At 52.2% G+C, this 18,959-nt stretch overlaps 2 protein-coding genes across 2 annotated transcripts; both read left to right on the top strand.

The window, feature by feature from the left end:
- Positions 1-1,703: 1,703 nt before the first annotated feature.
- Positions 1,704-7,176, top strand: LOC119111521 (ran-specific GTPase-activating protein; the record flags this gene model as incomplete). Its single annotated transcript, XM_037235336.1, has 3 exons — positions 1,704-2,106; positions 3,830-3,958; positions 7,043-7,176. Coding segments are annotated over 3 exons (666 nt in total), but the record flags the coding sequence as incomplete, so codon positions are not given.
- A 1,619-nt stretch (positions 7,177-8,795) lies between these two features.
- On the top strand, positions 8,796-18,694 carry LOC119113161 (superoxide dismutase [Cu-Zn]). Its single transcript, XM_037237514.1, has 5 exons — positions 8,796-8,863; positions 16,986-17,181; positions 17,384-17,498; positions 17,979-18,073; positions 18,487-18,694. Exons 1-5 carry the CDS (start codon positions 8,835-8,837, stop codon positions 18,688-18,690), a joined length of 639 nt encoding a protein of 212 aa, XP_037093409.1. The 5' UTR covers positions 8,796-8,834; the 3' UTR covers positions 18,691-18,694.
- The last annotated feature ends 265 nt before the right edge of the window (positions 18,695-18,959 follow it).

Raw genomic sequence — 18,959 nt, 5'->3', positions numbered from 1 at the left:
GTCGTTGCTGCGTTTGTGAGGTCCAAAATTTGCTGCATAACCATGATGACCTGTTGCATGTTTGTTGGTGTCATGTCAAATTTATTGTGTAATAAATAACAAAACTTAGGAAGAAACAGTGACTGGTTATGGCCTACACTGAGTGCCCTTGGTACAACTAGTGTATAAATGGGATGATTATTGCCCTATTCATACCAAAGAAACATTTAAATTTTTAACATCCGCATAATTATAAAATTTCCATGAAGATTTCATTGCATTTGCATGGTGAATCAGACAATTTTGAGCTTTTAGTATGATATGCACCAATGTTCTCACTTACATGGCATGGTGGCCACACTAATTTTGGCAACTGGACAGCCAAGAGCTGAAGTCATGAAATCATCCCAGCCCAGGGCTTGCTGCCTACTGCCCCTTTCCTTATGCAGGGTTAGCCAAACAGCCTCATGCTGGATGGCTGTCAACCCCACATATGAGTACCCCTGCCCTGGCAAACCAGGTGGCTTATAGGACTAAAAAACAGGGTCCAGAGAGAAGGGCCGTTATTTTCTGAAAGTTAAATATTAACCATTGATGGGATGACTAGATTGACACAAAGGACCATGTTAGTAATGAGATGGGCCATTTACTGGGAATAAAAGACCAAAAATGTCTGTTGGCCCCATCTTGTGAAGACATCTGTTTAGTAATGAGATAGGCCATTGACTGGGAATAAAAGACCAAAAATGTATGTTGGCCCCATCTTGTGAAGACATCTGTTGCCCCTGGGCAAGGAGGTCAGACTGTTAGGGGTATATAGACAAATAATTAGTACAAATGAGATGTGTGGTAAGTCTGGTGATCTACAAGAGGGGCATCTTGTTTTATGTGAGGCAGTGATCATGTACATAAGAGGCTCAATTCAGCATTGAACAGATATCTCATGAGCAATTTTGGGCCAAAGAGAAAAAGTTCATAGTGCATCCACAGTGAGAGTCTGTACTGCAAGTAAACATAAATTTGAAAACTTCTGGATGACAAATGAGCCACCTTGGACACCTTTGCCTCAATTTGGCTATTGCTTTATGTGTAATATAACACACTCTTGTGCTGTTCCAGATGGAGAACTCTGCCAGATGTAACTTAGTTAAAATTTGTCTGACTGTTTTTGCTGGAGCCACAAAAGTGGTGAATGTCTGCCATTCCAATTTCCCACATGTCCTTCCCTCTGTTGAATCTTGAATTGTTTTGGAGATGGAAATTATGTTGCCTGCCATGTTCTATATGTTGCAGGTGAAGATATATGAAGAGCTGAAAGACATGATGCCTGAAAAAGAGGCAAGTGCATTTCATAAATGATGTTTACCTAGCATATCTAAGGATTTCCATTGACATGATGCATGATGCATGCATGATTCACCTACTAGGGCCTGGGTTTTCCAGGTCTGGCAATGTCATCAGAACAATTTTTACATTGGTAATATGACTATATTGCTGTATCAGAATACAGAGAAAGCATTGTTTCCATTTAATTTTTATCTTTCATATTTCAGAACACCCAAATTCACCATGCATTGAAATGAGTCATCGCTGAGCTTGACTGACGCGACAGTGGCTACATCACTGACCAAGGTTGCAGACCGGGCTCGCACGTATCCTACATTTGCCTGACGACGCCCACTGCTCTGCTGCCGTTGCCACGCTGCTGCCCGCGCAGGACGTGATCTCACTGCTCGCGTCTCCACGCCACGCAGCCGGAGCCGGAGCCGGAGCCGAAGCCGGAGCCGGAGCCGGGGCCGGAGTCGGCCAGCGTGGCGGCCGCGAGCAGCGGCCCAGACGCGGCCGGCGCCGGCGGCGAGCCCGACGATGACGAGGAGGAGCAGCACGACCCGCACTTCGACCCCATCATCTCGCTGCCGCTGGTGCAGCTGCCCGTGTGCGAGGCGCACGAGGAGACGATGCTGCAGCTGCGCGCCAAGCTGTTCCGCATGGACCGGTCGGGCGAGGTGCCCGAGTGGAAAGAGCGCGGCACCGGCGACGTAAAGATCCTTCGCCACAAGACCAAGCCGAGCACGCGTCTGCTCATGCGCCGCGACAAGACCCTCAAGGTGTGCGCCAACCACTTCAGTGAGTGGGCGCCGGCAGCCGGGCGGAGGCCGGCCCCGTCCGCGACAGGTGGCCGGCTGGGCTGGGGCAAACGGAGGACCACCGCCTGATGGCTGGCCGGCGGGGGTGGAGAGGGTGTGAGGCTCGCCGTCTTCATGCAAACACGCTTGTTAGTTAAGATTTAGGGTAATCTGCGGAGCACTTCTACCCTCGCTTATTGGCACCACCTCTGGGCTGAGCTGCTGGAGTGTCCCCGGAGTGCTCCAGTGACGATAACCGCAGGTTTCATAGAATGTGTACAATGTTTATGCCCAAACCGGCCCCACTGTGTGGTCGGGACGACGCAGGACTACTCACAGAACCAAACGAAGGAGGGAGCGTGTGGGTTACATGCATCATCGCGAAGGACTGGAGCTGACTCGGGAGGAATGATCACTGGCGTCGATTGGTGCTGACCAGAGCTCCTCTTACCTACCAAGCCCGCGTTTCATATCAGATCGTCTCTTGACGTGCGCCGTGAACGCGTTAAATGTCGAAGTAAATATGACAACTGCCTGCGTCTGCGTGGCGTCATCGGCAAAAGGTGCCAACCGCGCTTTTCAGGACAGTGCATGAGTACGATGCAAAAGACATCGTTGCAGATGCCATGTGGCTCTTTAAGCATCCTCTAAAGTCAGTCCGTGGCGTTTTCCACCAGCGAATAACTGACTGTAGCGTCTCCAGGCGATGTATTTATAACACGACCACCACCTGCAATGTCTTCCAGTGAGCATCTCCATTATCCGCCCTTGCGATATGGCGAGCGCTCTCAACAGCGTCTCCAGACTGTCCGTTAGGTTACCAGCCTCCGCTGTCTGCTGGTCTCCCGACCCAGCATTGGTCCGAGCTGACCGTGCTGGCTTCCCCGACCGGGCATTGATGGCCCTTCACCTCACGTGTATCAAGCCATATTTTCTTTTATATTACGTACATGCAACGCGGTTAGGCAGCCGGTGGAGATGGCGCCTGCTTGTTGTCCTGTTAAGATGTGAGGTGATAAAGTGTTGTCCACCGAAAATGCACCAGAAGAGACTATCGGCTGGTTGTGGTTGTAGTTGTAATTTCAGTTTCCGCCCAAAACTGGAAGTTGCCGCTGTGTATGCGCGGGGCAGGCCGTCGGGTCACCTGCCATGTTCCGCCCGAGGTCACTGGAAGGGCACGGTGGTTCCAGCAGAGCATAACTATCACTGGCGCCTCCCCGCGAAGCGTGACCGGACGAGAATAGGTCGTGGGCTGTTCGGTGTGGCCCAAACCTTAAAAGACGCATGGCTTCGTTGCATCACCATACACGTCGGAACATGGTTGCACCCATATTTGGTCAGTTTCGTTTCGGCTGAAACATGTGTAGTGGCTAGCCATGAAACACAGGTTAGTAACATGCTTCCACGATGCTTCCGCAATGCAAGATGTCCACGTAGGACACGTTAAGCTGGCTGTAAATGATGTGATGCTTAAATGCAGTTTGGCATTCGCATAACGAAAGCCGGCGTATGCGGGTACGCGGATGTGCTGTCGACACCGGCAGCTGGCGATGCTGCTGGCTGAGCAACTGCGAGACTGATCGACGGACGCTGCTGGGATTGGTGCGGTGCGCTGGCCGGTGCCGTGCCCGCCAGGCGGCTGGTCCTGCGGTGCGAGATAGCACGCCGCTGCTCAACGGTGGCGGTGACAGCGCGCGGTTCACGCTGGCTGGTGTGGGTTCCAGTGACGCAGGACATCACCCTGATGCCCAACTGCGGCAGCGACAGAGCCTGGGTGTGGAGCGTCGCCTGCGACTTCTCTGATGAAGAGCCCAAGCCCGAGATGCTTGCCATCCGGTTCGCCAACGCTGAAAGTTAGTCATTGAGCATCATCCTGCTCTCTGTGGTGTGTAAAGCTATTCATCTGCATGGTATCTGCAGGTCTTCCAGCTTAGAATGATAGTTGATGGCTGCGTGTTGTAAGCGTGATGTGCAGCATGCAGCCTTAGTTCCATATAGCCTGAGCCAGGTGCGTATTATCGTAAAATAGGTGTGGAGGAAGGGGAGGAGGAGGGGCTAAGCGGGATAATACGGCTGAAATCCACCCTCAAAGTACACACAAACTGGGTTCTCGTACCCGATTTGGCCACTGGATACTATTTTATAATCGTGAAGGTCAGATGTTTTCCATGTATCCAAAACATTCAAAGCCCCAGCATATTTGTGAAATGATATATGTTAAGCACTTTGTGTAATCCTCACTGTCATTCTCTTCTTATCTTAGTTCTTGACAATCGTCTCAAGGTTGTATTTCTGACGATTACAAGCCGCCAGAAAGTAATTTGCGGAGTTGTTTTGTGTTGCGCAAGACGGATGGTCAGTTACGCGGGGTATTTGGGCATAGAATGTTAATCGGCTCGAAGCTTTCGCTCGCGTGCAACGCACATCCTGCTCATTTTCGTCGTTGTCTCTAAAATGATGCGAGGTACGCAATGCAAACAGCTTTGTTATGACCATTCGAGGAGCTCAAAATGAAACGCATTCGTCATTGAGGCAGGACGAAGGTCCTGTCAGTGCTCAAGTTAACTGTGATTACCGACACAACTGTCCCGCTGAAATTCGTTCGCCAGGTGGTAGAAGAGACGGTATTGGTTGTTGGGAGATCGTTCTTTATCTCCCGCGAGACGTGGGCGTGAGGAGTGTTCATTTCGAATGACCAGTTTCGGTCAACTCAAAGCGTTAAATGTGAGGCCGATGCATCGGGAACGTTGCGTCGCTCAAAAGTGCTCTGGAAAATGTAAGGTTTCTGCATTCCAAGACGAATTGGTGGAGTTCATGCAGCTTTTATTGTGGGGGATTGTGACGTCGTTACGCCGAAAACATGTGATATACGTACGCTTTCACGCCCGGAAAATTTGCCGTCGAACGTAAAAAAGTGCGTAACTAGCAATTTCAGAATTGTTCCGGAGGGCGTTTTTGTGATATTTTGGTGTCATGATCGGAAATTAGTAGCAAGAAGCAGAAATCATGCACTAATTGGAGAGCAGGAATTTCGTATTTAGCAGTTTAAAAGCATCTTTAATAAGATATGACTTTAGTGTTAACAACGGACGATATTTTTTGAAGCGGGAAGAGCGTATCGAAGCCTGACAGTGGTCGAAGTAAAAACGCGTGTCGCGGTAAAAACACCTACGTTATATCACTCGCGTTTTTGTCAGTTGTAAGAAGGGGCTTATCAGCGTCCCGCAGCTCGACAAAAGCATATATTTGTGCATTTACGCGTTTTTCCTATGCTGCTGGTAAGCATCACACAGTAAGCATCTTAAGCATTGTAACAACACAAAACCAGCGGCTGAATTCAGGATCAAAATGTGATACACATTGGGACATAGATGCACCCTTTTGCGGCAAACAAAAACGACGGGATCCACGTGCTCATTAAAATCAATCGCAAATCATAAAACAACCAAACCCGAAAATAAATGAGGTCAGCACCCAAAGCAATTCGTAAACACCTGGCTTCCGTATTTAATACACGTTGGTGGCGTAGCTTGTTGCAACCTGCACGTCAGCTCATTCCGAAGTCAGGTGAAAACGTACGGCTTTTGACCTGGCATGCCATTATTATTCTCCAGTTCCAGGGACTCAGCCATGGCGCATCAAATGGTGAAGGCTACGCCTCGATTAGAGCAATAGGTTTTTAAAACAAAGTTGAGCAATTTATAAATTGTCAAAATGACAGCATTTTACCTGACCTGGTCACGGTGTCCGTAACCGCGAGAGGGGACCAAACATGGCGCATCAAATGAGGAAGGTTTCTCGCCGATGGAAGTAATGGGGTCCGAAGACCGCGCTGTATGAAAGTAATACAATGGATCCGTGAAAATCGACTTCCTGTGATCTGACCTAGGGTCACTTTATTTAGCTCGTTTAGATGCGGCGTGTCGAATGGCGAAAGGTTGGAGTCAATCACAGCAGCGGGTTCTGGAATCTCAGTTGTCTGCTTTTGCACGTTAAATCGCCTTTGCATCTTTAAGGCGTTTCATCCTAGATGAGCCACTTTATTGCTATTCCAGTCTCAATTTAGCATGGTCAATAGCTTAGTGAAGGTTTCAGTGATTGGGCGAATGTTCGCTGGCGACGAACATGTCTGCTTGGGACATTTGTCCGTACGGATAGTTCAGTTGGGTAGAGTGCCTGCCTGCATTGTGCGTTTTTACACGGATTTGCAAACGAATTGGGTAAACGGGCGTCTTGCCATGATAAAAACGCATATCTGCTCAATTTTTAACGCTCCGTCTGACAAAAACGCGTGACTTCACTGACACACACTTTGACACGGTAATGCCAGAGCTTGCGGACATTTGAGGCTCGTTTTTCACCGATACGTGTCAGTTATTCGTTTCCGTCTGTGGAAAACGTTACAAGTACTAATGGTATGTGAACCCATTAAGCTCATATCCCTGTAATCAATCCATTTTGATCATGAACACACACCTATTAGTTGGTCAAAATGTGCGGCTCTTCGGGACGGTTCTGATGATAACAATAATTTGCTTTCGGGAAAAATGTTGGCTACGCGTTTTTGACATTGGACGGCAGAAATTTTGGACGGCAGAAATTTTCAGCCGCTTGGATCTAGTTCCGGCCAGTACATCCGTGTTTGCCGAACTGTTCTCACAATGTTACCAGTCCGCGGTAAAGCCCATTTAACAATTTAGAAATCGGCGAAGATACACTGCCTTCCTCTGGACGACCGGGTATCAGGCTCTGAAAGGATCAAGATGATGCAGCACCAAAAGTTTGTTTCAATGCTTACCTGTCCCCACGAACGAACTGAACATAACCTCGGTGGCAAAGGGGTGGATGACTATCGAAACTTTTCGGTTGTACGGAGCGCCTGAATGGCGAAGCCCGAGCACTGGCACACCACTCACTGTGCAATGCGCCGTCGGCAGACGCCAAGAAATTCAAGGAGGTGTTCACGGAGGCGCAGAAAATCATGCAGGAGGGGAACCAGCCAGCCGCCGAACAGCCGGAGTCGGAGTCGAAGCCGCCGCCGCGGGAGGCGTCCGGCGAGGTGGCCGACCAGCTGGCGGCGCTGTCGGTGCGGGAGGGCGGTGGCGGCGCTGCCGAGCCCGCCGTTGCCGCTGCCGCCGACAGCTAGTGGGAGCGGCAGGCACGGCCCCTTACGGCGCCGGCCGTCGGACGCCGACGAGCCGGCGCGCACGCGTGCTGTGGCTTTCGACACAGGTGCTCGGTGCTCGCCGCGGCCACGGTCGGACGTCGAGTCCGCCCGCCGCCGCTCCTGTCGACGCCGGGGGCGGGCATTGGCCGCCGGCCCGCCTCGCTGAGCTGGGCTGGCAGTCACTCCGCGGGGATGGCAGTGGTGTTCGGGCCGACTGTGGTCGGGCGGGATGAGCCTTGTGCGGCGTGCGCTGTTCGCTGGGATGGATGGCATGTGCCCGCGTCAGCTCGCCGGTGTCATTCCGAGTTTGCGCCTGCTTTGAGCACGTCGGACTGTTTTTGAAGGCACCGTGTTGTCTCAAGTGTTTTCCGCTGTCTTTCTGCTTTGAACGAAATTCTTGTCGGCGCTGTCAACATTCCGACATTGTGCGTGTTTGGTTTCATGCTGTTCCATGTCACGTGTTCAGTCGGGGTCAGAGTCAGCAATCGTATTTTGCACATTCCTGGTCAACGTTTACCTTTATTCCCAAGGTAGTGTGTCTTGGGCGTTAGCTGTAAACCTCTCAGCGAGTTCATGAACGAGCTGTGTGGGCACAGGCTTTGGCCTCGAGTCATGGTGTGGTCATGCCATCATTACACTAAAATAAATCAAGCAACAATCGCTTGTGGTTCAGGAAAGCCTTTCTTAAATCCAGCCAGTCGGGTAAGCCGCCAGAGATACGGTGAATTCCGTTGGTCAGCATTGCAACAGAACGCGAAATCTCACGCTTCTTCAAGCCGGTCAATAGTCTCCCAAAATTACCGGGTCTGTGTCCTTACCTTTCTTCCGTATCTTGTTTACAAAGTGAACAATGCTCTTGACTTGCAGTGAATCTGATTCTTCCCTCGGTCAAGTGCACTGAAGCGTTGATTGTAGTGCATCATAAGTCGCATTGTGGCGACATATTTTTGAAAGGTGACTGGGTTGGGGGAGAGCAGGTCTCGAGTGATGCGATCCAGCGCTGCTGGTCATGGAGAAGATCGCAGTGCCTCACTAAAAAATATATTTCCAGGAGCACAGTGGAATCAGTGGCAAGCAATTTGAGTAATTTAAGCTTCCAAAATGAAGCGCGGCTCGCAACGTTCACCCGCTGCCCAACAAATAGGCAGATATATGCGAAAGCCTGTGTCAGTATTGGTAAAGCGGCGACAGGGATTCCGAGGACTTGGCTTATGGCGGCTGGCCCCGTGCTTGCTCCCATGAATCGCATGGCCAGGCCGCTGCTGTATAGGCCACGGATGCATCTCCACTTCAAGTAGACAACTCCCGTGGGGTCATCTCGCAGGCAGACGGATAGCTATATTGAGAAGGTTTCGAGAGCCCTTGACCCTCGACCCCCCCCTGCTGAGCTTTTCAACCAGCTAGCCCGCTCACCAAGTATGCGGTGTGTACCTGGTGCGCATGCGTGACATCAGTCCCCCTTGCCTGCTGGGGGGGGGGGGGGGGGGGGGGCGGTCGGCCGTGCGGCACCGGCCGGCGCCGGGGCGACCATCCAGTCGCGCGCTTCCACTGCTCCCGGCACGATGGTGTTTCCGACCGGCATCAGGTCCAGGTGAGTGGTGGGACGCCGTCCGTACAGTCCTCCCGAATTCGGCTCCCGGTTGTACCACACAGTCCACGCGCCTGTGGTCCTTGGTTGTTCTCTCCCTACGCGCTTGCCATCCCCAGTTGTCCTGGTCTCCCCGCACACGTGTAGTCACCAGTGGTCCTGCTCTCCCCACGCGCGGGCAGTGCCCAGTTGTCTTGGCGTGTCTGCTCTGTCCCCGCGCGTGCAGCCCGCACTGCGCCGCTCTCCCTATATGCGCGCGGTTCTCAGTAGTACTCGTTAGATAGCCTTGGTAGTACCACTCATATGGTCATACTACCCATATTTAGTCAAATGCCACGAATTGTTTAAATGCTGTCGCGGTGTCACTGCTTACCGTTTTCACCCGTCCTCTTCTAAATCGTGTGCCTTTGCCCTTTGATTATGACTGCAGCCGGCCTTATGCTTGTCCACCGGAAAAAATGAGGCCTAACACAACATGTATAATGTTACCATCCTCAGCACGAGCACAGAATTCGGATGCATCCAGTTACAGCCCCAATACCGGTCACCCGAAGCAACGCCAGTTTTCTGCCTAGTTTTCGACCATAACACTGCTGGCTAAAACGCTGCCATGAAAGCACCATTGTTTGATGCTGGGCTGTTATTTGGATGATTAAAACCAGAGCTTCACTGAATATTGATGCGGAATTATAGAAAAATGCTGGCAAGGGAACTAATCCACTGAATGAGAACCGTGCAGCACAACTTTTACGCACTTAGCCGAGGACAGCATGATTAATGAATGCTCAATCTCCTCAAACGTGACCAGTACAAAAATGTTAACGCTATCCCATACCGCAGCCACGCTCTCATTGAGTTGTAAAGCCTTTTTATGACTTCTCCAGAAACAAGTACCAGAAGAACAGCCACTTTGGAAATTCACAGAATGCCCCAGCCAAGTCCCTTTCATCACAGCGTGCGATCTTTAGCTTCCGCCCCCCCCCCCCCCCCACACACTAACTTCGCCTGTCCCAAAAATATCCCGGAAGTGAGTGAGAACATTTGCTGATCGGGTTACGCCGCTAGTATAGGATGCATTAATTCCCGTGTCCCTCTACTCAGACCGTCTGGCTCCTTTAGCGATAAAGGGAACCCATGGTAATTCGCATCGTCGATTCATCATGTGTCTGAAATTACAAATTATCGGTACACCGTTGTCCACAAGTCGTTCGGAACAAGGCGGTTGCATTGGCTATTTCTACAGTGTCATGGGCGTCCATTGTCGAGCGATGCAGCCGCCGATGGTCCAAGTATCGATGACACTTTTTCGCGTTCAGTCAAATGACGCAATTTCACGTTGATCACTGCGCAGTTTTGCGCCTCACGTTCGGCACTTATTGCCAAATGACGGGAGCGAGGCTGCGGGCAGTGAGGCTGGGTAGGCCGCTCATGCGTCGATGACCGTGGGAACATTCCGGTCCATCCTCCCGGTGTCAGTTTGCCAGGCAGGGTGAGTCAATGTGCCGGCTTGGTCGGCGCCCGGGCCGTCGCTGCTGCACGGGCTCCTTCTCTGTCCCGTCTGCCGTGACCGGTCTCCGTAGGACGGCGCAATGTGTTCGGCATATCGGCTCATCCCCGAGGGGTCGATGACTCCGACCCATCCTCCCGGTGGCCGTTTGTCAGGCAGGGTGTGTCAATGTGCCGGCTTGAAGTCGGCGCCCGGGCCGTCGCTGCTGTTTGAGCTTCGTCTGCCGTGATCGGTCTCCATGGGGCGGCGCAGTGTGTTCGGCATATCAGCAGAAGGTGCAGGGATGATGTACGAATTGATAAGGAAAACTGGCTGCCGTTACCAAAATATCAACTTCATGGTGCCATATAGCTGAATAGTTGAACTTTACGTTTGTCATCTCGAAACTAGCGTTGTGCAGCTTCTCGTACAACTTCTGTGAAATGCGCTGGTTATCAGTGATAGAGCTAATTCGCTGCGAAATGTCGACTAACTTAGCAATTTTCTGGCATACGATACCGAACTTAGGGACTGGGCCCGCTAAACAATCCTCTTTGAGTTGAGTGCGTAAAAAATGCGGCGTTTTCCACTGATTCTTACTCTGTCTTCTCTTTGTAATGCGCCATTGACTCACGTTCTAATACATTATTTAGCCAGCTTTGTGCTTAACATCGGGATAGCGGTACTTTCAAAGAACGGCAGTTGCATTAGCAGCTTTTCTGAAAAAGGTGGCCGTTCCGGTGATGCCGTGAGGGTAAGGCACTGGTCTTAGAGCAGTTCTGTCTTGAGTTTGAAGCCGAGCAGTTCTATTTTGAGTTTGAGGCCTAGTACTCCTGTCTCGAGTTTGATGCCGAGTCCATTCTTGTCCCATTGCATTTGTCAGAGTCAGAGTTTGATCATTTCCACGGATCATGCATCCGGAACGAGCCCGACTGCCTGGAGATCAAGCTCGACTCTTGGTCCGTGCACCTGCGTCCTGAAGTATTCAGTCCATCAGCTTCTTGTGTGACGGGGCGGAATCGTGCAAGATACCTGTCATCCCTTGTCGGGTAGACTGGGGTAGACTGAGTCAAAAATGCAGATTGCTCCGGTGCAAACGTACACGTGGCGCAACCCTGCTGTCACCCCGACCGTACCACATCCTCACTTGACGTTTTGCCCAGTCAGCATTAAAAAAGCAAACGTGTTGTAGGCATGAGGTTGGCTGTGGGCTGCTGTAGGCAATGGCTTCACGAAGTCTTTGTAACCAGTGCTATTCATCTTACGCAAACTAGCCGGAACTAATTCGGTCTAACGAAGCCCTACCGAACCCAAATGAATCCATTAAAACAACTGACTAAGTCACTCAGCCCAATGTAGTTCAATAGGTGCGGGAATACGAACATATATATATATATATATATATATATATATATATATATATATATATATATGCTTTATGCCAAACAACGATATTTCGTTCACAGCATGCCATTGCTGCTAAACACTGCGCACTGCAGTCCTTGAGTTTCAACTATGGTTAGTAGCTAAGCCCGATCCGAGCATCACAGTTCTTTACATTTGGTCCGTGCCTCGTCCGAATTGGAGTTCGAATCCTTGTGTCTTGAATCCTTGAATTGAATCCTTGTTTGATTCTGAGTCCACATTCATTGACGTTTGCTTTCAAATTGGCAAGCCCGAGTTCAAGACCGACGCATCCGCGAAATGAACCCATCCTAGTCGCTCCGCGATTGACGCGTCCGCGAAATGAACCCATCCTAGTCGGTCCGAGATTGACGCATCCGCAAAATGGAGCGATTCACTTAGATTCAATTTCTAAAAAGTCACGAGTCTAGGGCTGAGTAAAAGTCCGGACCGACTCGACCCACGTGACTGGATACAGTCAGTCCCTGGATACAGGATACAGGATACAGTCCCTGGATACAGTAAGGTCATCTGAAGAAAACATACAAAACAGGTCTTGTTCCGTGCCTTTGCGTATGACGGACCCAAAACGATAACTTTTGGAATGAGGCTGCTCATTCCGGGCAAGATACTCATAGGCAACTTTTGACTAAATCTTTTCCATAACGCATAACTAAATCGTTACCATTCCCAGACTATCGACGAGAACGAACAGACAGTCTGACCACCGAAACTTGTCCCATCTATGCCGCATGCAGTGGCATGGACAGCTGTTGTTCCGATTCAGGGTGAACGTTGGTCCATGCGTGCGTTTGAGCAAGCCGCAGTCAGACTGTCAGCCGATGTTTAGAACGTATGTTAATCACATAAGGGGTCGGAAGTACAGATGCTGTCCAGCAAGGAGCAGTACGTCGAGTGCATAAGTGAATAGAAGCTGAGGCGTGATTTTGAATATTGATACCGTTGAGACGAAGTGGGAAAGCAGTAAAAAAAATGGAAGCAAAGATTGTAATGCATAGCTATGCATGCAAGTTCCATTGAATCGAGCATGTTCTGAAACACGTTTGACATATGGACCAGTCAGCCATCATGTTTTCAAAGGGGCTAATATGAAGCTGTCCGTGCGCTCCGTTGGCACTCCACCTCTACCTGGCACTATCTACTCAAAGTGCGCATTCCTGAAATGTGAACTCACGCGAACATGCATGCACAATCTCAAAACACATGTAAGTCTTCCTCGTTAAGATGTACCGCATGCATCTTCACCAAAATGCATCCACATCCAGGCGCAGCCAGTGGCCGGCCTCTTGCGCCCGCTTATATTTCATGCATGGTCATGGCGTGGCCGTGTCTTAAATTTTGCTAGGCTTACTTATGTTTTAACACCATTTTATTTGGTCAAAGCACAGGCACTATCCAATGTACCCAAAAGTTACTAGGGTGCGGACGCCACCGACCCCAGCCCCAATTTTGGTTACGCCCATACGCATGGTGGAGGCTGGCGTTCCAAACGCAAGTACGGGTGCCCGCCACTCGGGCTGAGCAACTGGACGACTTGTTTCCGCCCCGCCCCTTTTCGTCCCCCCCCCCCAGCATTGCTCCAGTGTCAATCTTCACCACCTTCCACGAAGGAGCAGTCCCTGCCTCAGTCGCTAGTATTAAAGTGGACGCCGATTTCAAACGGTGCGGGCTGACCAAAACATAATGTCTGTTAATGCACAGAATTTTGCGGCATATTTTTCTTGCCCATTTTGATGTCTTCATCTCGCTGGGTTTTCCTTTTGGTATCGCTGCGCTCGCTTCACCAAGCTTTAACAGTAGCGCGGGCCCTGCGAGAGGCGAATAGGTGCGCGGCAGCGATGTTCCGTTACCGCGGATCGCAATCCACAGCGTTGCGACCAAAGGCAACGCGCAGGAGTGGAAACATTGCAGCTGTTCAGGAGTGGCTGCACCGAAACGCTGCTGGCCTAAACTGGAATGTTTTCCTCGTTCTAGACTCAATAAAACAAGACATTCGATTTAGCTAACGCTTTAAACCGTTCCTCACCGCCCCACGGCTCCCGCACGTACTGCATCTGATTCGCTGGATGAACATCCACCTGCGCATCGCTCCACTCAACCGGAAAATATTGATTTGAACTTCCAACAAACACTCCGTAAAAACAGCTCGACCTCGCGTGCGCCCCTGCAATCGGCCGCCGGGGCGTGCCGCCGTGACCTACGTGAGCTGCGCACGCTCGGGTCGCCGCGTGACTCAGCCCTGCTGACCCCCGAGGCCGACCGCTCCGCGGCGGCGGCGGGCGGAGCGGCGCTTTTCCCGCCTCCACTCCCAGTTCCGGGATGCCGCGACACCAAACAGCGCCGACCGTGACCTTGTCCGTCCGGCCGGCCTTGAACCTGACCCCGCCGCGAAAAGGCACGCCGCCACTAATTGAAGCTCTTAGACGGCCGTCAGCGCGCCGCCTTCGTCACACTAATCACTAAAGGTTCTGGGATACTGTTTGTCAGCCAAGTGTGGGCCTTGTCGTGACCGGAGCTGTGAAACATACCGCCTGTTGGCACGGACGCCGTGCGCCTGGTGCGGACGACCTCTTCAGCAGCTGGGTCCGAGTTTTCTAGCATCGACCATCTGGGTGTAATGCGGTCTATGGAAGGCAGGACCGGGCGACCCGATCGAAGGATGACCAGCCACACAAGTTGGGCCTGTCCATGGTGCACAAAAGGATGCAGACTGATCTGGTCACCGCGGTTGTGAGCTGCGCCTGCCCGTGATGGGAGAGTGATCGGGAGGCCGCGGGCCGGACTGATCTGATCTTAACGGTAACAAAATTTCGTCTCGATCGGCCCGGCTCAGCAAGGTCGTCATGCCACCAAAAACCACGTAGCATTGTGACCATTCCTCGCAGCTTCGTGTAGTTTCTGGTACCAAGAAACACAATCTAACAGCTTTTGCCGCATAAAGTCACTCGCCAAAACATAACACGTCAGAGCACTCGAATTAATGGCCTGAAATGCAGACATTGCTGCAGCGAATGTCTTTGTTTAAGTCTCACGAAAGACGGACTTTCTAATGCATTCAGCGAACCCATTGGTGTGAGTTCCCAAGAGTGTTATTAGCCTTGATGGCGCCATCATCTGCATGATGATAGCCGAAAACTCACACACCTGTTGGCACCTCGCTCATTCCATCTCGCGCTTTAGTGCGACGTGGTTGAAATAGTGCGGTATGGAAAGCATCATGCTTTTAGAGATCGCACGCTATTCGCGTTTCCAAAAATACTATTGCTGCCATTCGTTCGGAAATATCACATCACTTTATGCCACCAAGGTCCACAAATTATGTCACGCATTGTTGACCATTTCACAAGCCCTGTCTCTTGGTTACGCATTATTTACATTGGGTGACCCCTCCTTTTCCTGGTTACGCCATGTGTTAAGTGTGCAACGCTCCACGTCTGCCCGCGTTAAGCGTGTAACGCTTCACGTCTGTCTGTGCTAAGCGTGTAACGCTCCGCGTCTGTCTGTGTTAAGTACGTAACGCTCCACGCCTGTCTGCGTTACGCGTGTAACGCTCCACGTCTGTCTGTGTTAAGCGTGCAACGCTCCACGTCTGTTTAGTGTTAAGCGTGTAACGCTCCACTTCTGTTCGCGTTAAGCGTGTAACGGCCGCACGTCTGTGTTGAGCGTGCAACGCTCCACGTCTGTCTCTAATTGAGGTTGAGGTGCGAAACAAAGACGGGCAAATTTGTTTGTCGTGAGAGGAAGCCAACGGTATCCGGCTCTAAGGTAAAAAAAATCCCTGTAGCATGATCTACAACCACATCTGAGCATACCGCTACGGTGTCCCATCCCCCACGCCACGCTCTGGTTACCCCCCACCCCCCCCCCCCCCCCCGTAACGTCAGCATGGAAATCTCATGATGCGACCAAGTCTGCAACAAATATGTTTCAATTGCTTGTCGTTCAAGACGAGTATATATTCTGATTTTAAAAGTACCGTGTTCTACTTCATCAAATGCCAAAACATATTTTTAGCGTTTTGCAACTTTTTCCCCATCCAAGACGCTATGGGACGTAAGCTCTGCCATGATGGGGTTACGTCTGCCGCTCGCGCGCTTCCCACAGAGCCCCTAATAAGGCCGAGGCTTGCTGACGCATTACGGCACAATGAGAAACCTTCCGGCAGATAATAACACAGCGCATGCATCAGGAGAGCCTACGTAACTATCCACCTGTTTGAACGGAAAACTTTTTCTGTCCTTCCCATCCATTGCATGAAGCTAATTACAAATGCAGTTGCTAAACGCGGCGTAAGTTTGTCTACCGGTTTCAGTTCGTGGGCGCGGTACCCTAGGCCACACTAAGTGTGCACGGCGCCAGTAATACACAGCATCAGCCGTGGGGTAATGGCCCGTCCTAGCCTCACACTTATGACCTTCAACTGTCGGTACCGAAAGCCGAAAGATGCGCATTTATAGCTGGCGCCACCACAACAGCGGGGCGACATGAATACAAATCAGCTCGTAAATGAGTGCTTTGACCGCTAGAGTATGCAGATGTTTGCACTTGAACATTATGCTCACTCACTGACGCAATCGTTGGTGAGGACTGTGTGGATTGGCAATCACGATCTGCGGGCTGCTCCTCTTTCGTCGCACTTACTTACGGCGGGCCATGCCACGCTTGTGTGAAGACACGTTTCACGCTTGTGTGAAGCCGGATACATTTCCTTGAAGAAGACGCGATGCCTGAAGTTGCACTAACTTTTGCGTGGGAAAATAGGTGGGCGTCCCCAGACCAACTGGAATCCAGGTGGTTTAAACGTAATAACATCGACAGAAAAGTTGTTGCGCCTGCTATGTTGTGAACCAGCACTAACCATCAATCCATCTCATGGTTATGAACTGACATGAACGAGATATCGTGGGCTTATGGACCAAAGTGTCGTGCACCAGCGGTCATCCTTTGAAGGCAAATATGGCGGCAAGTGGGTGGGCACGGGACTTTTTTTGGAAATTTTCTCGACATAGCTGTCGAAATATGAATCAGGTTGGTCCTGACGTAGTTGTGTGAGTGCTATAGGAGGTCGACAGGGTGGCCTTCTATATCACGTGCCGTGTGTGTGACCACGCCATCGTTTGCGTTGGACGTTCATTCTTCGAAAGACGGCACAGGTCTTTCACTGCGCACACCTATAGACCCGAGGGCCTCACGACGGCGCCTGAACGTCCACAGATGCGTTCTGACGTCACTGGTGCTGCTGGCGAGTCGGGCGTGGACGGCCGATGACGTCAACGGAAGCCGGGTGTACGTCAACCACCCGGCCTCCCCCAGCATGCTGTACATCAACGAGGCGGTGGGCAGCACGCGCGTCCACACCATGCCCAACAAGAACAAGCTGTACGAACTGCTGCTCTACCCAACCAAAATGGTACGGCCGCGCGTCGACCGGCGGCCTTGTATTCTCATGTGTCCTCATTTACTCACTCCTTCGTGTGCTTTCAGAACCACAATTTGCTTACGTCCAACCGTTTGACCGCTTGACAAACGCGGCTGGCGGCGGTTCACTAGCTGCTATAACGCGTTGAGTCGTGGCACGCGCATTTGCCTCCCTCATTTTTCTCGTTTGACAGGCGGCCAAGTCGCTGAAGAGCGTGGCGGTGCTGAGCGGGGACATAGCCGGCACCCTGTACCTGACCCAGCAGAAGCCCCCGCTGGGGCCGGTCGAGATCGACGGATTCGTGCAGGGTAGGGACGCAGCCAGACTGGACCCACGACAGACAGCTGACAGACCGGTCGGACAGGTGTTCGGACCGCGCCCTGACCTGAGAACAGAGACCAACCCGGCAGCAGCCCGACACATGGAGTACAAAACAAGACTCTCGCTAAGATAATCTGTTTTCAGTCAATATGTTGAATCGTTGGACCCGTAAATAATGACGATCTTTCGGCTTCCTTAGCTTGAAGACCTGAACCGCGGCGGTATATTGTAGACCCTTTTGATTGGTCATGGCCGCCATTTCCTCGTTATTGACCGAGCTCACGCCGGACGACTCACGCCGATTGCTTCAGAGCCCATGGCTCATTATCGAGTGATCAGAGCGTCGTGCAAGTAATGTCCCCGGAGCCGCACTGGCAGGTGGCGCCACACACGGAGCCGGCCGGCGATTCGTCCTCTCGGCTCGCTGCAGTGGCGCCGCCTAGTACCTGACCCGGTATCTGCTTTAGACGTGGAGGCCAGCCTGCACGTGCAGGTCGCCCGGTTCGGCGACCTGAGCTCCAGCTGCAGCTCCGACTCCCTGCAGCTCTTCAACCCGTACGGGGTGAGCTGGCGCCGGCGACACCGCGGCCTCGCAGCAGCCGCGGCCGCCATCTGAGGCGCTCCGTACCCAGTCGGCGGGGAGGGGCGGGGGGGGGGGGGGGCAATATCTGCTGAAATCGTGACACAAAGTCTGCCCGGATTTGCCGTCCTGATATGCTTCTCCTGACATAAAAGGCATGCCGGTAATTATTTGCTGATCGTAGTGCTGCTGCTCTCTGCGGCTGCTGGTACGGCTATAACGTCGAGCGGAGCTGACTACATCCAGAAAATATTGCTTGTGTGGCTTGACATTGATGCATCGTATAGCCACTCATAGAGTCATAGTTAATCAAGTCGCAGGCCTTGGTCTCAATCTACGCAAACTGTGTTTGAGCTTGGAGCACGGTCTGAAGATCGCTTTCCCTGCGCCAACAGCGCAGCCACGGCCGGTACGAAGACCCAACGCGGCCGCTCGGTGACCTCGGCAAGACGCAGGTCAGCCAGCACCACTTCCGTCTGTCGGACCGCAGCGTCTCGCTGACGGGTACGCGCAGTGTGCTGGGCCGGCTGGTGGTGGTGTCGGACGGCGCCGGCCGCACCGGCTGCGGCGTCGTCGGCTACGCCACCGCGCAGGGCTGACGCGCCCGAGGCCCGGCGGCTCCGGCGGGCGGCGGGCGGCGGGCGGCGGGCGGCGGGCTGGGACTGGGCCGCCTGGACGGGGCGGTCACCTGGGGCGGGCTGGGCGGTCTCCGGTGAGCGTGTGAGCCACTGACGGAGTGGTCAACCGGGACGGAGGACCGGCGGTGGTGACGCGTGGAGCCCTGTGGGCTGACTGCTGTTACCTGGGAGGACGGGAACCAGGTTCCGCGTCTACGGCCGGAAATCGTTGGCAGGGCGGGTGCTTGAAG

The sequence above is a fragment of the Pollicipes pollicipes genome, unplaced genomic scaffold (assembly GCF_011947565.3).
Source record: "Pollicipes pollicipes isolate AB1234 unplaced genomic scaffold, Ppol_2.1 Scaffold_7261;HRSCAF=8764_pilon_pilon_pilon, whole genome shotgun sequence".
Classification (NCBI taxonomy): Eukaryota; Metazoa; Arthropoda; class Thecostraca; order Pollicipedomorpha; family Pollicipedidae; genus Pollicipes; species Pollicipes pollicipes.
The sequence above is the reverse complement of the archived record's forward strand: the minus strand, read 5'-3'. Positions and strand labels throughout refer to the sequence as shown.

Coding starts and splice junctions, on each gene's coding strand:
- LOC119113161 (XM_037237514.1), top strand. CDS start 8,835: ATGGTGTTTCCGACCGGCATCAGGTCCAG. Junction 17,182..17,383: donor TGCTCTACCCAACCAAAATG/GTACGGCCGCGC, acceptor CTCGTTTGACAG/GCGGCCAAGTCGCTGAAGAG. Junction 18,074..18,486: donor AGCTCTTCAACCCGTACGGG/GTGAGCTGGCGC, acceptor CTGCGCCAACAG/CGCAGCCACGGCCGGTACGA.